Source organism: Mesoplodon mirus (genome assembly GCF_964341445.2).
Source record: "Mesoplodon mirus genome assembly, chromosome: 4".
NCBI classification, from domain to species: Eukaryota; Metazoa; Chordata; class Mammalia; order Artiodactyla; family Ziphiidae; genus Mesoplodon; species Mesoplodon mirus.
In genome coordinates, this window is record NC_138979.1 from 54,909,680 (window position 1) to 54,929,816 (window position 20,137).

Genomic DNA, 20,137 nt, shown 5'->3' on the forward strand with positions numbered 1-20,137 from the left:
TATTACATCTGACTAAAATAACCTAATTTTCCTTATCTTCCTGTTGAACTTATTTCTAAGACTCAGCTGAAACGTCAGCTGCCTCTCTCCCAGGTGTACACAAGTGATTTTGCCACCTTTGTACTTCTTTTACATCCTTTATGATATTTCTTTAATTACTTGTTCACATTTGTTTACCTGCCCAGACCTAGGGACAGAGATCATATTAAGATTCATCACTTGCCATAATATAGTACTTAGATTATAGTAAGTATTTAATGTTTCTGAATGAAGAAAGGAATCCGGAAAAATAATGCTTATTAGAAACCAAATTAAGTTCTAAAACATGACACTCTATAAACTTTTTCTCTTTTCCCAATAGAGTTTTTTGGGGGAGTAGATTGGAGTGCCTTGATTTCTTCAAGATATTTGAAAAAGGCTTTTATGATATTCTTGATGAAATGTCAGTGAAATGTGGACTGGATGGTGATGCAGTTGGGTGACTTTATAGTTGGCTGAAGAGCTATATTTAAAGAGTATTGATCACTAGATGTTCGCTAGGTTAGTATACCACAAGACTCTGCCATTGATCCAGTCCTGTTCAACATTTTCATTATAACTTGTGACTAAATAGAAAGTATGCATATAAATTTGTGGGTGATATATAGTGGTCAGGACTTTTTCAGTTGTGATGGAAACCTGGCTCAAGCTAGTTTAAGCAAACAAGGAATTTGTAAGTTCTCACCAGTGGAGTTTATTAGTTTCCGGCAGGGGCTCAAATAATGTCTTTGGGATTCTATCTTTGCTCATTTCTATTCTACTTTCCCCTGAATTGGCTTTATTCTTAGACAAGCCTTCTCAAGTGTTAGGGAAAATGGCCACTAGCAGTTCCAGGTTTAATTAGTCCTTCCAGCTTAAGGGCCCAGGGGAAGAAAGAATCTCTGTAGCCTGTGGAGAACCTATTCCATGTAGTCTGAGTAGAGTTGGGCCCACTCCTATAGTGGAATGAAGTTGGGGGAATGGATTTCCCACAGGAAAGAGAAATTCCTCTACCAGAAGAAGGGAAGACATAATGAAGTCAAAACTATACTAGAATGAACCACTGCAGATGGACAGTTCAAGTACTGAATGTCTGAATAGAGATTGACAATGTCATAAAAGACTGAAAGATAGAATTAAATTGTAAGATATTGTTGTTATTACTATTATTATCATCATTATTGTTATTGGCTAATATTTATTGAACTTTTACTGTGTCTTGGGCACTATACACTAAGCACTTCATATTCAGTTAATTGCTACAGTGACCTTATGAAATATAGGTACCCCTGATGTTTTTACAGAGCTGAGATTTCATCCAGTCTGTCTTTTAGGATGATGAGCATTTAAAGTTTAAAACAGTTACCTCCATTTTTATTACATGAAGAAATAAGGTACAGAACAGTGTATGTAGTACACTGTCATTTGTGTAAAAAGAATGAAGGGAAGGTACATATAAACAAGCAAATACATATGCATTGGGTTGATTGCTTCTGGGAGAGGAAACTGGTGGTTCTGGGTGGGGGTCAGAGGTGGAAGAGAATGTTTTCAAAGTTTGAGCAGAAAAGATCTAGGGAGTTTTAATGGCTATGAAATTCAGTATGAGCTTTCAAGAGTGACTTGACTCTTAGAATAACTAATAATGGCTACCATTTAAGATAGCCAGAATACTGTAGACATATTGCTAGGCCCTTGACATACGTTAAAGAATTTAATCTTTTAAGCCACCCAGTAAAGTAAGGGTTATTTTCTCACCACAGGGTTGGGGCGGGGTGGATAAAGTTCAGATAGGGGTTTTATTTTCATTTTATTATTTTTTTTAAACTTATGTGTTTATATATTTATTTTTGGCTGCATTGGGTCTTCGTTGCTTGCGCAAGCTTTTCTCTACTTGTGGCGAGCTGCGGCTACGCTTCATTGTGGTGCACAGGCTTCTCATTGCGGTGGCTTCTCTTGTTGTAGAGCGTGACTTCTCGTTGCAGAGCATGGCCTCCAGGTGCACAGGCTTCGGTAGTTGTGGCACACGGGCTTAGTTGCTCCGCGGCATGTGGGATCCTCCTGGACCAAGGCTCGAACCCGTGTCTCCTGTACTAGCAGGCAGATTCTTAACCACTGTGCCACCAGGGAAGCCCTATTTTTATTTTTTATTTATTTTTAAAATATTTATTTATTTGCTTATTTGGTTGCGCTAGGTCTTAGTTGCGGCAGGCGGGCTCCTTAGTTGTGGCATGTGAACTCTTAGTTGCAGCATGCATGTGGGATCTAGTTCCCTGACTAGGGATCGAACCCTGGCCCCCTGCATTGGGAGCACAGAGTCTTAACCACTGTGCCACCAGGAAAGTCCCCAAATAGGGGTTTTATGACTACCTATCATAGTAAAGATTTCACCCTTGAGTGGTTAGGTTAGTTAGATGATCTTGAAGGTTTTTCCACACTATGATGTGATTTTATAATTTTGTCTTGCACATGCTCTCTAGGAACCCAAATAGCTTTGCTGCTTAAGGTGCTTTGTTTAGACAGAATGACCTCTCATTGGAATCACCCATTGTTTCCTGTCAAATCTGTAGGTCTTATGTGGAAGTTATACAGAATCAGTTGATATTCTGGGACCTTATATTATAGAACACAAAGTCACCTAGGAGACACTTGGGCATTGAAGCATATCTAAGCAGATGGCCATTTCCCGCTTGGTTCAGTAGTGCTAAGGTGTCCATAATTAGGAGTTAACTCAGACTGTACAACACCCTTCATACCACTTTGAAGTTTTAGCTCTGTACCTTTAGCTTAAGTAGCAAAGCCAAGGAAGACTTCTGTAGGAAATGATGGCTTCTGGTTAATTAAGGGGCCCATTTTAAAATTTCTTTAAGATAAGCCATGTTTAATTTCTGAACTACTAAATTACAATTTCAGAGAGTCTTATGCTTACCAATTTGAGAACAAATAGGCACTAGAGAGAGTGATTCCCCCTCCGCCCACAAGGGTAAGGATCAATTTTATTAGTAGTTAATGACCATCATTCTTTTGTCCGTTTTAGAAACAATTAACTGAGCGCTTTATTCTCCCATATTTTTAAAATACTCATTACTCAATTGCTGAAATTTATTAATACCTAACTTGTGAACATCCCTTACTTAAAAAATCCTTAGTCTGGATCTTCGGAGCTGTCTTTCCTACTCCACTCTTGCTAATAATTTTCCCTGCCTTTGTGTCTCTTTTTCCTTCACTGTCTTTCCAAACTGCCCTGTTGCGGCAGACACTGTTGTTTGCCTACTGAACAGGCAGCCTCCCTCAACTTCCTTGCTACCAGAATCCCAGTTTTGTATAGGAATCAGATGGCATATGCCTCTGGAGAAGCTGATCACTTACGCAATCCCAGAACATGAAACTTGATTAATTCTCAAAATATAGCACTCAGACCCCTAAGTATCTCTGAGGCCTTTTCAGAGGCCCTGCCAGGTCAAAACTAGTTTCATAATAATACTAAGACATTACTTGCCTTTTTCACTCCGTTGACATTTGCACTGATGGTGCAAAAGCAATGGTAGTTAAAATGGCTGACATCTTGGCAGGAGTCAAATCAGTGGCACCGAATTGTACTAGTAGCCATAACATTCTTAACTGCTGTGCCCTCACAGTAAAAGGTAAACATTTTTACGTAGCTAGTTTCACCTTAAAATATCTTTAGTAAAGCAGCAACGATTATTAGCTTATTAAATCTTGACCTTTGAGTACATGTCATTTTACATGCTATGTAGCACAATGGGAAGTACACATAAAGCCCTTCTTCTGCATCCTGTGTGTCTAGGAGCAGTGCTTGTGCAATTGAGTTGCAAGCTGAACTAGCCAGTTTTTTCATGAAATGCCATTTTTACTTGAGAGAAGAACTAACAAATTATAGTTATTCAGACTTGGGTATTTGGCACACATTTTCTTGAAAATGAATGAAATAAGCCTGAGACAGGCTGGGACCAGGGACCCTTTGCTGCAGTGCTTGCACCTGTCTCCTCCAGCAACAAAATACCAAGAAACTCTATGGGACTAAAAATAGCTTCCTGCATACCCAGTTGGGGCAAATGATGGACAACAAGATACAAAAAGACCAAAAACTCAACTGCCACTTCTGAAGAGCCAAGAGAAAAAAACAGGGTACCAGGAGCAAAAGCAAGATATTGTGCATGCCCCCTGCACACACCACCACCAAAGTGGTGGACAAACCACCTAAACTACCCCTCTGGCCCAACCCCTGGACCCACCCCTACCATTACCCCATATAAAGAACCAGCTCACCCTGCCTCAGTGAGCAAGCCAGGGAACTTGCTACTTGTTTTTGCTCTCTCGTGCTGCAGCAGGAGCCCCAGTGAAGCCTTGCCTGAATTCCTTGTCTTGCATCTTATCAATTTCTACTGATTAGAGAAGGCCAAGAACCCTGGTTGGTAACAAGCCTATTATTTCAAGGACAACAACTGACAGTTATTTGTTGTTAATGATAAAATTTGAGCTTTCAAGCTAACATTACAATTTTGGAAAATTTGTATCTACGCCCCCTATGAGTTTGACTCCTTACCAGTATTTTAAAGACTTTTCTGATAAGCTCAGAGACAATATTAACAAATAACACTTTTCAATATTAATGGAATATGTCAACATTTGAAAGAGCTGTCTAACTCAGTGAACCAGTATTTTCCAAATGACTAATGCATGATGTTAAAAAAAAAATCATGCACTTAAACATTCCAAGTGCAAGCTAGACCAATGGATTGTAATCTAACAGAGTACAAAAAGTTTCAGATTCCACATTGTCAATAACCTTTAAGAACTATCACTCATTGGGACTTCCCTGGTGGTCCAGTGGCTAAGACTCCTGCTTCCCAATGCAGGGGGCCTGGGTTCGATCCCTGGTCAGGGAACTAGATCCCACATCCCGCAACTAAAAGATCCTGTGTGCCACAGCTAAAAGATCCCACATGCCACAACGAAGTGTGCCGCAACTAAGACCCCATGCAGCCAAGTAAATAAAATAAATATTAAAAAATAAAAAGAACTATTACTTTTTGCGTTTTGGGGTCACATCAAAGGAGAATATCCACAATTATCTGAAAAGGACATACATATCTGTGTGAGACCAGTTTTCTTTTTTTTTCTTTTTAAAAAAAAATTTATTTATTTATTTATTTTTTGGCTGTGTTGGGTCTTCGTTATCAATGTTATCACATGTCTAGTCTGGGTATCTACCACATAGTCAAGATACAGTTCAATCACTGCAGGGATCCCTGTGTTGCCCTTTCCTCACTACACCCATCTTCCTTCCTCCTCCCACCAACCCTTATCCCTGGCCACTGCTAGTCTGTTCTCTGTGTCTCTAATTTTGTCACTTCAAAATTGTTGTTAGTTGTTTTAAATTAATTAGTACATACCAAAATCTTTCAGTCTTAATTCTAACACAGTAAATATCAACAGATATAGCCTACATAAATAAAAGCTGCGTAAGGTTCTCAATTTTTAAATCAGTAAAGGTTTCCCAAGACCTGGAAGGTGAAGAACAGCTGGCTTAAAGCAGGGAGAATCATTCCCATTTCTCCTTCCCAAACTGCTGCAGAGCAAGATGTGGTTTGTGATGTCTCAATTAAAATGCTCGTGTTTTCTCATAGGACCATCAATACAAATGATGATTAGGTTCTTAAGCACAGTTCGTCATCCATGTTGGAGGATACGTTGAGACTTTTCTTTTGACATCTGTGATTCTGAATGATTCAGAGAAAGGCTTTAGCTTTTGGTTGTGCTTACTTTCCTTAAGGGGAAAGAGGATGGAGTAGAGAAGACACGTTCCAGCCGTGATGTTTTTAGGAAATGAGTATGTAAAAGGAGGTAAGAAGCGTGTTCAGGAGAGGAAGTAGTTGCAGCCAAAGAATGAATTTTTCTCCAATTCTTTATTCTTGAGAGCTAATTCTAGTGCTTCCTTTGGAAGAATGTGGGAATGGGAGGAGGGATCATCAACCTTGTGTGGAAAAAAAATGTAGTCAGTTTCAGAGGTAGGTAGTACTTAGGTCCCTATGGTTACTCATCAGCTACAAAGTTAATAGTTTTGCTGAAGGAAAATGTGGTGCATTTCAAGCAGGCAGGAGACTGTAGAGTGAGAAGACTTGGAAGAGCAAAAGAGATGCTTCATTCAGCAAAAACCTTTGCACAGTATTGGACACTGCCATGTGATTTATGTTATGCATTGATTTTGCTTATGAGATTTTTTCCTTTGTTCAGTTTCCAGCATAATTTACTCAGTCCCACACATTGGGAATTTTAGACAGGCTTGAATATTAGGATCATTTGATCTGCCATCTCCTTCTCTTTACCAGAAGAGTTTTTAGGGTCTGAGCCTGAGACTCTATAGGGATCATCTCGGAGAACTCCCTGTGGCTAATCTGTAGTCTTTAAATTATGTGTTCACTGCACTTGCATTTTCTAGTACACACTGGAACAGCCTTCACTGCTGACCTTGACCAGGTGATGATTGGTTAAAATTGAATGCTAAAGTTAGTCTTCTTTGAATAATAGAATATGTAGCTTTTAAGAACTGTTTGATGTTTGGCTATGGTGCCAGCTACCACATCTTTCTTTTTCTCTTTTTTTTTTTTTTTTTTTTTTTTTTTTTTTTTGCTGTACGCGGGCCTTTCACTGTTGTGGCCTCTCCCGTTGCGGAGCACAGGCTCCGGACGCACAGGCTCAGCGGCCATGGCTCACGGGCCCAGCCGCTCCGCGGCATATGGGATCCTCCCAGACCGGGGCACGAACCCGTATCCCCTGCATCGGCAGGCGGACTCTCAACCACTGCGCCACCAGGGAGGCCCATCTTTTTCTCTTTTACCTCCTTGTCTTCTACTACAAAATGTCTGGGAAATTAACCAGAGTTACAACCAAATTCTTCTTCAAAGCAGCCCAAGTGAAATCTGGAAGCTCAGGAAACCTGCAAGCCTCGTTTTCCCCCTCTCCCCTCCTCACTCCTCTCCTTTCCTTCCTCCCTCCCTCCCTCCCTTCTTTCCTCCCTTCCTTCCTTTTTCCTTGGAGAGGCACTTGGAAAGGTACTTAGTGTTTGAAAAGGGACTGATTTCCTCCTTCACTAGTAGTTAAATGTTAAGCTGTTTGGGGATTTACTGTTGCTTTCTGACAAGAGCTTCGTGGAGAGGAAGAATTCAGATTGCTGCCTCCATCTTCAGTTATTCCATGATTTCCACCCTCCAGCCTCTCATAATAAGGATCTTTCAGAATAAGCAAAAATAATCCTGAATTATTAAAAAAGAATACAGTGAACTTATTTTGTCTCAAATTGTCAATCAACAGAAGGCAGTTCACACAATTGAGGGTTGTATCCCGTGTTTTAATTTGAGAGAAATATAAATAACACAATAAACTGATAAATGGGATTTTTTAATTACCTTTTTTTAATAACCCACAATAAAAACTTTGTGAGCAAATTAAGTTTACTGTAATACAGCACGGCAAGTACTTCTAGTTTGTCCATGAATCAAGATCGTGTATTACTGCTAGTGTTGCTGATGCCGGGTCACCATAAAATCTTGAAGGATCTTTGGAATTAGTGAAGAAAGAGAACTTCTTATTAATATAGTATTTAGTATATTTGATGACATTCTACTTTCTACACAGTCTTTCCTGATAAATGTGAACCTTCATCTAACCAAGATCCCCAGTAACCTTTCACTCTTGAATAAAAGGGAGTTTCTTAGAGCTACCGCAGTTATCAGTCAAACCAGCTCCTTTTCTGCCTTTTGACTGTGAAGGTAAAGATATCAGACTCATATTTGTGAAGGGGAGAGTCTGTCCCAAATACTTCTTTACTACATTTTCTACACCTAAAATTATGTTGCAGCCTTGAAATTATTTTCCTCCATTAGTGCCTCTCAAGTGTGGGAGGCAGCTGAAGTCAGTGTATAATTGCTTATTGTGGGGAGATTAATGGCTCTGGCTTGTCTTTATTCTCTCCAGCCCTCATTTTTGTGTCACCTGCCTATCAACACTCAGATCCCTAGTAGGTGCTATTAGACTAATATCTAAAGGTGAATTGAAAAGAAGTATCATTAAAAAATAAAGGACATGAAATATTGGGAAACTTCAGAGATCTCCATCTTTAAATTCTCTGTCCCTTTTCAGGTTTTGTTTTGTTTTGTTGTTTACCTTCCCATTTCAGTGAGCCCCAGGAGCCATGGTGGCACTTCTTAGCATTTCAGAATCTGAGAATTGGCCCAGCTTTTATCATTGTCATAGTTGTTAAGGTACTTAATGACCTTAACTTTTCATATTTCTATTCCTTAGTTTCCCTGCTGGCATCAGTCTCTTGACAATCCCTGCTCTTATATCCTAGGCATACAGGAAAGATGGCAAAATGAGTCCTTTTTTAATTTTTATCCTCTCCTGAGAGTGTTAAATGAAGCTATGTTTGTTCCGATGAATAGTAGAATTTGAAATCCCACAAAGCCACCTAGGTTATTAGATGAATATCACAGAACTGCTTATTATGCACTATGGCTTAATGTAGATTATAGGTGTGACCAAACAGTAATTAGCAGAGCTAGAGCTGTAATTAAACATTATTGTGCTGCTCCTTAGATTTCCTTTGCAAAGTAGAAGGAAACTGAACAGTAGTTCCACATCCATAGGTGGATTTCCTCACTTCTTCTCACCCTCAGAAATCTCGTTTAACTAATCAGATAGTTAAATAAAGTCATCCTCACACAAACAGAGATCCTGAACTCTACTTAGTAACTTAACTCTGATCAGTAAGGGTGGTTTGATGCATACACACATTAATCAGCTCCTCGTGTGTATTAGTTCTGTTATTCTTAGTGATCAGTTCAGCTAAGTTTCTTCTCTTCAGATGTTCTACCGCGGGGTTTAATTTGGCAAGCTGCTTGAATGCAACAGTGGTGTTTTGTACTTATATCTTAAATGTTGTTTTCTGGGTCTGTTAGTATAGAATTGGGAGCTCAGCTTTGTCTAGATGTTAGTAGCTTATCTTTTCCCTGGCCTCCCAGCAGCACTGAATAACCTAACAGGAAATGAAACCACTTACAGAAAAGAGCTGTCCTTGATGGCAGCGTGTGTAGGTGACTCCCTGGGGACTTAACCGCCTTCTCTGATTAGGATTGCTGCCTCAACGATGGGACGGGTTGGCAATAGGACTTGCTCAAGCGAGGCGATCAGAAAGTTCACAGGAGTGACCTGAAAGGTTCAGGCCAATTTCTTTGTCCAAGAAAGAGGACTTTGCAGGAATTTCTCTTGCTAGTAGAAGAAAGGTATAGAAAAGGAAACAAACTCTTAAGCAAAGGAAATGCACATACTAACTGTGAAGTTGCTTCTGTCTTAGTTCTTCCCCAAGAGAAAGAACCAAGAAACAGAGGTGAGGCTAAGAGTAAAGATGGTCTGTATACTCTGTCTCTGATTTCCCCTTTCTAGTAACTCTCACGGGTAAAATCTCCAGGAAACTTTCTTTCCAGAGAGTTAATGAACCACCTTCTTATAGCATTCCTGAGAGGGCTTAATGATTAGAGCCAGAGTCCAGCACTACACAGGAGTAGTAGGAAATCCAGTTTATTTTTTCTGTTGTTTTCACCTTCAAATCTGTGCTTAGAAATTTTAAAGGGTTTTTCAGGCATCTACCACATCCCAAGAAGTTTGCCAAATTGGATTATAAATGCCTGATTTTCAAGAGTACAAGAGACCAAAAATGCCTTTTGGTATTTACCATTATGCAGAAGATTCATTAGACAGGCTTCCACTTCCATTTTATGAAAAGGGTGGAGTTAGGGAAGTACAGGGTGGATGTATGTAACCACAAATAGATAAGGATAAGGTTTGGGCAGCTTTTCAGGGACCAGAATTGATCAGAATCAGTGTTCTAGCATTCTGTGAACTCTGATAGTGACGGTCTGCAAATACCATCACTTGACTTGTAAGCCAAGAAGTCAGAGAGCTACCTGTAGAGAATGGATGCAGTACCCAGATCTCAGCTTCCAGGGTAGTGTTCGAGGCCAGGAAGGTGTAGGGGTGTGTGTGTGTGTGCGCGCGCGTGCACACGCATGTATGTGTTTAACAGGAGGGAGATGGATTATAGATAGAGTGGTGGTCATGCAGTAAACTGTTTCAGAACCAGAGTTCTGTTGCAGGGCTGTCCAGCAGCTTGGATTATGGGTGCGTGTGTCCCTTGCTTTCAATGTGGGTCTGTTGAAGGATTACATTCAATCTGGTCTTTCACAAGGGAAAGAGGGTCCCAATCCTTGACTCTTATTTTCTAGGTCTTCTGATTGGTATCATACTTAATCTTTAGGGAAGATCAGTCAGTGTGTGTATTGAGTGCCTTTGCATATTCCAGACACTGTTTAGTTAAGGTGTAGGCAATATTGACCCAGAGTTGGTACTTTGTCAACCTGATAAATGCTAGGGTTTAAAGAATTAAGGGATTATTGCTTTTTATTAAAATTTTTCTTTTAACTCTAGATGTGTTGCTTTCTTCTTGGAGTCTAAGTAATTGCATTCTTGTGAGAGGGTCTAGTTTTTGAGGTAGATTGCTGGTTTTTGTGTTTGACTATAGACTGCTATAGATTGGTTTCTGGATAGTAATAGTACCTCCTGTTTCTTACATGTACACTTGATGTTAGATTCACACTCCAAAAGGCCATTCTCATTAACCAATCGCTGTTATAATCTCTGTGGGTTAGAAACCCCCGACAGGTTGCTCCCAGCCCTCCTGTAACTTTTAAGTAGATTTCCTTCTACCCAAAGATGAATTAAAGCTCTAGTCTTCCTGAAGTGGCATTCCTAGGATCTGGATATTTCTCCCTTTCTTTAATCCTACCTGTATTCTTGGATTTTATACCTGATTAATGTGTTATTTGTTGAATGATAGATTGGAGGGAAGCAAAGTGGTAGCAGTAGAACGTGCCTCAGAAGCTGAGCCTTTTCCTTCTCATCAATCTGTGTGCTCCCTTGCTATTGAAGTCTGGCCCTGATTCTCTTTCACTAGAGATTTTTAAATGAGACAAGTTTTTTAATACACTTTTAGCCAAGCCCAGTTTATGAGGAGGATTGTGAATAAGAAATAGAGCTGCTCCCAGTCCCGGGTGCACTGATCTAAACCACTTAGATTTGTAATGGTGTCATGAGCTAGAACTTGAAAGGGAGGACCAAAGTCTTATATTTAAAGCCCTTATGTTCCTGCACTCCGGCAGGAAAGGATGTAGGACTAGATTAACTACAGAGAAGTTATTTCCTATAAATACCCCCTTGTAACTCAGCTACCACTTTCTCTTCCCCCACAGATGGAGCCCCCTGTCTCCACACCAGCAGCGCTACCACTGCACCTTTTGGTGCCAGCGGCCAACAATGACATCGCATCCCCCTGTGAGCAGATCATGGTTCGCACCCGATCAGTTGGGGTCAACACATGTGATGTGGCTCTGGCCACAGAGCCCGAGTGCCTGGGCCCCTGCGAACCTGGGACAAGCGTCAACCTTGAGGGCATCGTGTGGCAGGAAACAGAAGATGGTAAGTGCTCTGTGTGGCTTTCCCAACCTGCTTCTGTCAACAGGGGGCTGATTGTTATAAATAATACCGAGTATTTATTAGGAGTCTCAAATGACCATAGTTTGCTGGTGATACCTACCCAGAGGACGATAGCAGACTTGTCTGTAAAATTGCCTAGCTTCTAGAGATTGCCAGTTTTTTAAATTAATTATCTCCCCTTCATAGCTATTCAATGGTGTTGGCCCTGGTACTCAAGCAGTCATTTGATGGGTGCTAGCCATGGAGTAATTCAAACTGTGTCTCTACTCTCCATTTCCCTATCATTTTATATGGGAGAATATGAATATAAAAAAACTTTTGGGTCAGGTTTGAAGAGAAAAAGTAATAAAAGGGCAGCCGTGGGAGTCAAGGAAATGGAAAACAGTCACCCCTAAGTTGACTTAGTGTTGGCTCATTGGATATGCAACTCTTGCCTTTTTTAGCACCTGGAGGTGCAGCCAGCTCCTTCCCACTGGTTGCCTCATTGCCCAGCCACCCACGCCACTTTACGCATCTGTCACTTAGTACACATTTTATAGGCCTAGGCAACAGGGAACTGTGTACATGGTCTTGTTTTCAGGCATCCACTAAGCAGTTGGCTCACTGTAGGGTGCTGCTGCCCAAGGCTACCATCCAGACTTCTTGTATGTTCTACTTGCCCCTGAGAACAGAATCTCTTCTGCTTTGAAAGTTTGTAAACCTGAAAAATTAGGAGTGCAAAAGGACTTAACCAGGTATTTCAGATCCCTTGGTACCATCTGCGGTGATTTGATTTCAGTATACCTTCTTTTTATAAAGAATCCAAGTCCTTGTGAAAGAATGTGTGGTTAGAGAGGCTGGTCCTCAGAGTCCCATTATGTCTCTGCATTAGTAACCAGGCTTTCAAAGCATCCCCACTCTGAGGAGTTTAGAGGCCCAGAGGAGCACAGCTAATTATCTCTGATGATCATAAGCAATCTTATCAGTCTGCCTGTGGAAATTCAGGCATTTCATTCTAGTATTTCAATAAAAACCAATCTGCCTCTCTGAATATTTTGCTGTGATCCAGTATTTATTTAAGGTTTTCCATGCAGTAGGTGCTGATGTGATACAGGTTAAGAATTCTGTGTTCTTGGCTCTCTCGTTGTTAGCAATATAGTAGAGTTTCAGCCTTCAGAATAACATTGCTGATAAGGTTTTATTGTGTGCCTGAGACCATAATGCAAAAAGAAAAAGAAAATAATCCTATTGTGTTAGAAACTGACGTAGAGACAGTAAAGAGACAGGTTGACCTAGAGGTTGACTCTGTATGTGTGTATACAATATACAATCTGGAAATCACAAGTGGCTATCTCTGATTTTAAAAATGTCATCTGCCTATGGCCAAATATCTAAACAGCCAGAGTCTGTTGGAATGATAGACATATCCAGATCACAGCTCTGTGCCACCAAGCAAACTTCAGGGCCTCTTGCTTCAATATACTGAAGATAGAAAACATCAATTTTCTGCCAATTTACTGTATTCTTCCCGTCTTTATGGTAGTGACTTTCTCCAAGGGCAGTATGCTTTTTATGTATGTGGACCCGATAAAAACTCTGAGAGTGAGGCTAATAACCCTTTCACTCTCCTGAGAACAATGGTTACCTTTTTATCTGAGGATTCCTGTTCTCCGTCCCTGCCAGGGGGATGTTAGCACAGATTTTTTTTTTTTTTTAATTGTTTGCTCTGAAAGACTCTCTGGTTGTCACTGGCGGCCTATCACCAAGTTCCCCTGTTACACACTTTCAATGCACCCTGTACTTTATTTCACGGCACTTATCACAATTTGCAATTTTGTATATAATTGTATTTTTCTGTTAATGTCTGTCTCTTCCACTGTTCCAAAAGTTCTATGAGCTCAGAGACTGTGTTTTGCTCACCATTATATCCCCAGTACTTAATGGCTGGCATCTATAGTAGGCCTTCACAAATATTTATTTGAATGAATGGATGCTTACACCATCTCATTGTCATTTCTGAATCTGTGTTAATATATATCTAATAGATATTATAAAATCAGATACTTTCCAGAATTCTATACCTTCTCTGAAACTCAGAATAAATATTACTTTCACCAAGTTTAAGATCACTGTAACTTATTTAAACCGGTAAGATGTTAGTCCTCTACGTTTAATACCATATTTTCTCCCACTTATCATGTTGTATTTCAGGGCTCATTACCTCTCTTTTCTTTTTCTTTCATCCCAAGGGAAAGAGAACTGTTCTGCAATGATATACTCTACTTTGCTTTCTGGCCGTCCCAGAGCCTTCACCTGAACTGTCTGTGGGCAAAGGTCTGAATTAGGATCAGAACTGGTTCACATTCCTTTCATCTTTAAACAGAGATTTCCTGCAAAGATCATTCTCTGCAGATCTATAAGATCGAGTGTACTGAGTCAGTTTTCAAGTTAATGATAAGAACTATATACAGATACTTTTTTAAAAAATCCTTCCAGCCTTCTAGGTTTTTTTGTCTGCTACCCCAACTTTTTATACCTTCTGTCTCTTTGCCTGGCAAACTACCGTCTTCAAACTGAAAAACCCTTACGGCTTAGAGAGAAGCTATGAATGCTTGGCCTCTGAGGGGAATGGAGGATCCTGCGGTTCCTATAGAACTGAGCCACCTTGCTGAGAACAGGTGTAGGGGTCATGACCTCAATTCTTCCTGATTTCTTTGCTTACCTGTCCTGCATTGTTGCTTTCTTTGCTATCTCTCACTGTAAACCTTGCCTTGGAGGCATTTTGAAAGTCCTGCAGATCCCATCTCCTTTTTAGGCTATTTGCGATTCAGCCAGCACTCCAAAGATCCTCCTTAACTAGGCTCAACCTTAGGACTATTAAGAAGACCCAAGTATAACCTGGAGTGTCATCCTTGGCTTTTTTAAGACACATTCTTAGCATTTATGCAGAGGTCTGATTCCCCCGATTTCACTTTGTCCCACCTTACTTCAAATCAAAATAACAGGTTCAAAGTCTATTTCTGGTTCACAGATCTTACCTTAACCCATGGTCCTGGAAACATATACTTTTGTTGAGGCAAAATTGCTTACTGGCTTCTACGGCATTTTAAAGGAAGGCAAAGCTGACTTATTAGACAAGAATTCCAGGAAATGCTACAGGTTCTCCTTTCTAGACTACAGCACTAAGTCGAAGGCCATCACTAGTGATATATTTTACTTCAGCAAATGTGCTTTCTAGACAGAATTTGTGGTATAGTGGAAAGAGCCCTAGAGTGAAAATCAGGAGACCTCTATGTCTCTGCCACTATTGTTGTGTGATCTTGGGCAATTTCCTTAACTTCTTTGGACTGTAGTTACCTCATCTCTTAAGTATAGTTGAACTAGATGACCAATAAGGACATATCCAGCTTTTAAGTTATTAGAGTCTATGGCTTAAACCTTGGCATCAGCATGGATCCAATACTAGTTGACTATGGCATCTTGAAAATGAATCGTTTCAGAGCTTCCCTGGTGGCACAGTGGTTAAGAATCCGCCTGCCAGTGCAGGGGACACGGGTTCGAGCCCTGGTCCGGGAAGATCCCACATGCCGTGGAGAAACTAAGCCCGTGCACCACAACTACTGAGCCTGAGCTCTAGAGCCCATGAGCCACAACTGCTGAGCCCATGTGCCACAGCTACTGAAGCCCCCATCTCTGCTACCCAACCAGATGCAACCTAGAGCGGTTCTACTTTTGGGTGATTTATATGTTAAGCTCCTTTATAAGACTATATTTGAAGAGGATTCTGCTGTTAAAAAAAAAAAAAGCTTTGATAATCATTTATCTAGGTTCACCATCCCACTCCATGTAGAAATCCCTCTTACAACATCTCTAAAATTCTTTTTCTCTGGTCTCCTTTACCAAAATGTTAGAAAGACAGAAGTTGTAGTGCTATAAGACCCCATTTTTGAAGCTGAAGTGAGTGCAACTCCATTGTATTCCGGAGGGTATGAAAAGCTCTGTGATAAGCTTGGCCTTATCCTCCACAGCTGAATTCTAGCTTAATGATTTGGTGAGGAGGAGAAAGTTTTCAGTTTTTGCACTTGGTAAAGGTTTTGTCATATATGTGCACAATAAAACATGGAAAGGCTATGCGTCCCCATCTCCACATCAGGGTATACATTTTTAGTCCAGCAACTAGGAGTGTCTGCAGCTGTTTGAGATGAATTGTTTTAAGGAATAATAGTGCCCTAAAGCCATAGTAGTACAGAACAAATATCTCTGAACTAGAGTCTGGAGAGCTGAATTCCAGAACAGATTGTGCATTTAGCTACCCATGTGATCTTGGATAAGTCTCTGAACTTCTCCTGGCCTTAGATTTCTAATTTATCGGGGCTTGGGTTAGATCTGTCCTGTCCAGTAGAACTTTTTGTGGTGGAAATATGCTCTCCAAAATGATAGTCTTGGGACACATGATATTGAGCACCTGAAATGTGGCACGTGGAACTGAGGGACTGAATTATAAATTTTATTAAATTTAAATATTCATATATAGCTAGTGGTTTACCATATTGAATATCATAGGGGCTAGGTGGTATTGAAATTACATATACTCTAAAAGTGTGTATTTGCTCTGAGATGGAAAAAGTAATCTATGGGAGAAGGATGAGGGTGAGTAAATAGCTGACAGCTACACAGAGCCAGGGTGACTTCTGTGTACTCTGGCTCCTGTTACCTAGCAGAACAGTTGGCCCTGCTTCAAACTCTGTGGTTGAGCCCTGTACTTTGGTCTGTGGGACAAAGTTTTCTCATTATCAGAGTAATAGGCAGTGGTTTTGCTTAGCAGGAAGTTAGTTAGCCTGTGGTAGCTCCACGAGAACCTGCCTCAGCGGTTCTTCATCGTCATCTGATTACAGATCCCGACTGTGGGTGTCTTTCTCCTTTTCCCTAACAGGAAGAGGCTATCCATTAATCTTTCATGGAAATGGTAACCTTGATAGTTACCCTTGGTTTATTCTGTGTGATTCTGATGTAGGAAAGTACTTGTGTGAACTATGAAATATCTAATTTTAGGTATTTGTACTGGAAAGTTAAGATGGTTCTCAGCTACTGATTTTTCTTTTTCTTTGGCTATAATTAACACTCCTTCACCTTGAGTCTTGCCTCAGGCAGCACTTACCTGGAGAGGGATGGTGTACAGTGACCAGGGTTTCTCCACTGCGTAGCCAATTGCTTACTAGCCTGACTCCTGCAGAAACAGCTCTACCAAATAGCACAGTCATAAAGAGCCAGCAGCCATTGTCTGGCACCACAAATCTCATAGCAACAGACCCACCACATGGCAACGGCAGCCACACAAAGGAAACATTGGGGAAATCAACACTTACTTTCTCCTAGCCCCTCCTCTACACAGAACAACAGCCAACACATTCTTTCCACCTAGCAGTTTACTCCCAGGGGGTGCTTTAGGGCAGTTACGTGTTTGAACACCCCTGTGGATTATGTTACCTGTCCACGTCATAGATTTAAATCCCGAAGCCCTAAAGAAAAATTTGTTACAGCCTTTTTTGAGTTTCATTTTGCCAATTGCAAAATAAACTAATCTCCAAAGGAAAGAGATTCTTTTGTGCACTCTTACCCACCTCCTCCCTGCCTGCCAGCAAAGGACTGTCCGGCAGTTAAGTTGGCCAGGCTGCAGGCTTGCCAGATAGGTAAGGGTTGTTTCAAATGAGATTCTTTTGGTATTTCAGTAACAAAACCCTCTCAGATGGGCTCAAAGACAGACCTATGTTGTTACTAATGCCATCCTCTAACAAATAATTTAGTTCCTGGTACTTACGTATGAACCCCGGAAGTGATACCTAGGCAATAAATATAGTTCTGGTATAAAATGGATCTAATCACTAGCCCCGACTGATTGAGCTTTGGCACATGATTCCAAGGGGAAAAGGCTCCATTAGAGACCTTCGAGTTTTCTTGCCCTGTCGATAAGGTTATTTAACTGGTCTGATATTTAGTTTGCTCATTTGTAAAATGAGGAGATTGGACTGCATATCTCTGTGGTCCTTCCAGCTCTGATATTTGTGATTCTGTGATCATTTGTGTGGGACAGAAGAGGGAACTGTCTTTGTTAATCATTGGTTGTGGCGAGATCTGCTGGAAGATGTTGTACCCTCCCATTTCAGTGCTTACACTGCTAAGAACAGGTCCTGGGGCTTCCCTGGTGGCACAGTGGTTAAGAATCCGCCTGCCAATGCAGGGGACACGGGTTCGAGCCCTGGTCCGGGAAGATCCCCCATGCGGCGGAGCAACTAAGCCCGTGCGCCACAACTACTGAGCCTGTGCTCTAGAGCCCGCGAGCCACAACTGCTGAGCCCGCATGCCACAATTGCTGAAGCTCGCACACCTAGAGCCCGTGCTCCGCAACAAGAGAAGCCACCGCAATGAGAAGCCTGCGCACTGCAAAGAAGAGTAGCCTCCGCTCGCCACAACTAGAGAAAGCCCGCGCGCAGCAACCAAGACCCAATGCAGCCATAAATAAATAAATACATTTACTTATTAAAAAAAAGAAAACAGGTCCTGGCCCTGCCCTGATGGATAAAGCTGCTATAACAATGATGGGCAGAAGCTGTTAACAAACTTGGCAACTAGCCTTTTTCTCCCACAGCAGGAGTTTCAGACCAGTTCAGGCAGAGCTTTGCTTGCAGGTCGCCGCTGCTGCTTCTTGATACCAGTGAGATTTTCTCTCTCCCTCTCTCTCTCCTTCTCTCTCTCTCTCTCTCTCTCTCTGTTTCTCTCTTTCTCTCTCTCCACACCCCCTCTGTGTCTCTGACTATTCTGTGAAACGAGAGGCTGTTCTCTACCTCTTCTGCTACTTCATTATCCCATCTCCCTTAGGCTTTACAGAACAAAGAAATCATAGGGCATCAACTTTATAATTTAGGCAGCTGGCGATAATTTCCCCAGGATAGGATGGGTAGGTAGCTGATTCCCACTGGCATGAGGCAGCACTGCTAAATGGCCATGTGTTTTGTCTGCCAGCCTTAGGCTTTGTTAGGCCCATTTAGGCTTCTCTGTATTTGAGTTAAATTATAGTGGCAAACCAGGCCCAAGTACTTTTTGAGGGTTAAGGGTTAGGAAAAACTGGAAAGTGGGTGATTTATAGGCCCTGTTACTTGCTAATTACATAAGGAATTTTTGTTTAAACCGCTATCCCTATGCTTACTCCTGCCAGAGCCTTTATTTCCCTTAGTTGCTGCCTTCATGGCCTTCTCCATAGCAACAAGGTCTATGATAAAAAGGCTGCGGGGAGAAATTGAGTAGCTCCCCTCCCACAAATTGTACTCTGTTTTCTTTTTAGGATGTCTAAAAAAAGCCTGAAAGACTGCTATCAAATAATTTTCTACCCCCACTGATCTCATAATCAAATGAAACTTTTAGCCCTTAACTAATTTCATGAACAACCTGCCGCCTTCTTATTTGACTCCGCTTATTCCCGTCTTTTGAAACTTTTCCCATATCATTCAATACACTTGAAATACAGTGCATCTTCCCATTAAACAAGCTCCCTTCTGCTTTTTAGTTTTTACCCTGCTCCTTAGAATTGTTATATTTTAAAAATCTCCCAGAATCGAGTATCAATATGGAGAAAGAATGGATGAAGAAAGTAGGAACGCCCCCCCGCCACCCCCAGATGCTGTTGCATTAGATATTAGACTGGTCTGCCACCCTGGAGGTTGCACAGACTGCCTGAAGTATAGAACTAGTCTGCATTTCAGCTGCTCCTGGCACTGATCTACAGGAGTCACGAACCCAAAGTTTTCCTTTTTGTTTTTCATTAATATGTCTTATTTAACAATAATATAAATATAAGTATGTGGGCTTCCCTGGCGGTGCAGTGGTTGAGAGTCCGCCTGCCGATGCAGGGGACACGGGTTCGTGCCCCGGTCTGGGAGGATCCCACATGCCGTGGAGCGTCTGGGCCCGTGAGCCATGGCCGCTGAGGCTGCATGTCCGGAGCCTGTGCTCCGCAGTGGGAGAGGCCACAGCAGTGAGAGGCCCGCGTACCGCAAAAAATAAATAAAATAAAATAAAATAAAACTAAAAAAAAAAAAAAAAAAAAAAATAAGTATGTGCACAAATCATAGGCATACAGGTCCTTGAATTTTCAAGAGTAGTGTTACACATTTTGAACATAAATAGAGTATGTACTTTCTTACGTGTTTGTATACCCTTGTAGCTGTTCAGCATTAGGCCAGTGAAATTCATCCATGTTGTTGCATGTAGTTGTACTTTGTTTATTCTCATTATTTTACAGTATTTCATGAATATAATGTGAATATAACACTACTTACTTTCAGTTGTTGATGGACATTTGGGTTGTTTTTAGTTTGGGGCTGTTGTGAAAAATGTCACTGTGGAAAAAAATTTTATTATTATTTTTATTTATTTATTTGGCTGCATTGGGTCTTCATTGCTGCACATGGGCTTTCTCTAGTTGCAGGGAGCAGGGGCTACTCTTCATTGCGGTGCATGGGCTTCTCATTGCGGTGGCTTCTCTTGTTGTGGAGCACAGGCTTTAGGCTTGCGGGCT

The 20,137-nt window shown here is 41.2% G+C and overlaps 1 protein-coding gene across 3 annotated transcripts in view; it reads left to right on the plus strand.

The window, feature by feature from the left end:
• ZNF609 (zinc finger protein 609) overlaps positions 1-20,137 on the plus strand; it is a 228,760-nt gene that overhangs the window by 158,744 nt on the left and 49,879 nt on the right. For all 3 annotated transcript variants that reach the window (XM_082617491.1, XM_082617490.1, XM_082617492.1), the window contains one exon: positions 11,343-11,568. In XM_082617491.1, the coding sequence (XP_082473617.1) occupies positions 11,343-11,568 (226 nt within the window). The remainder of the gene's footprint in view (positions 1-11,342; positions 11,569-20,137) is intronic.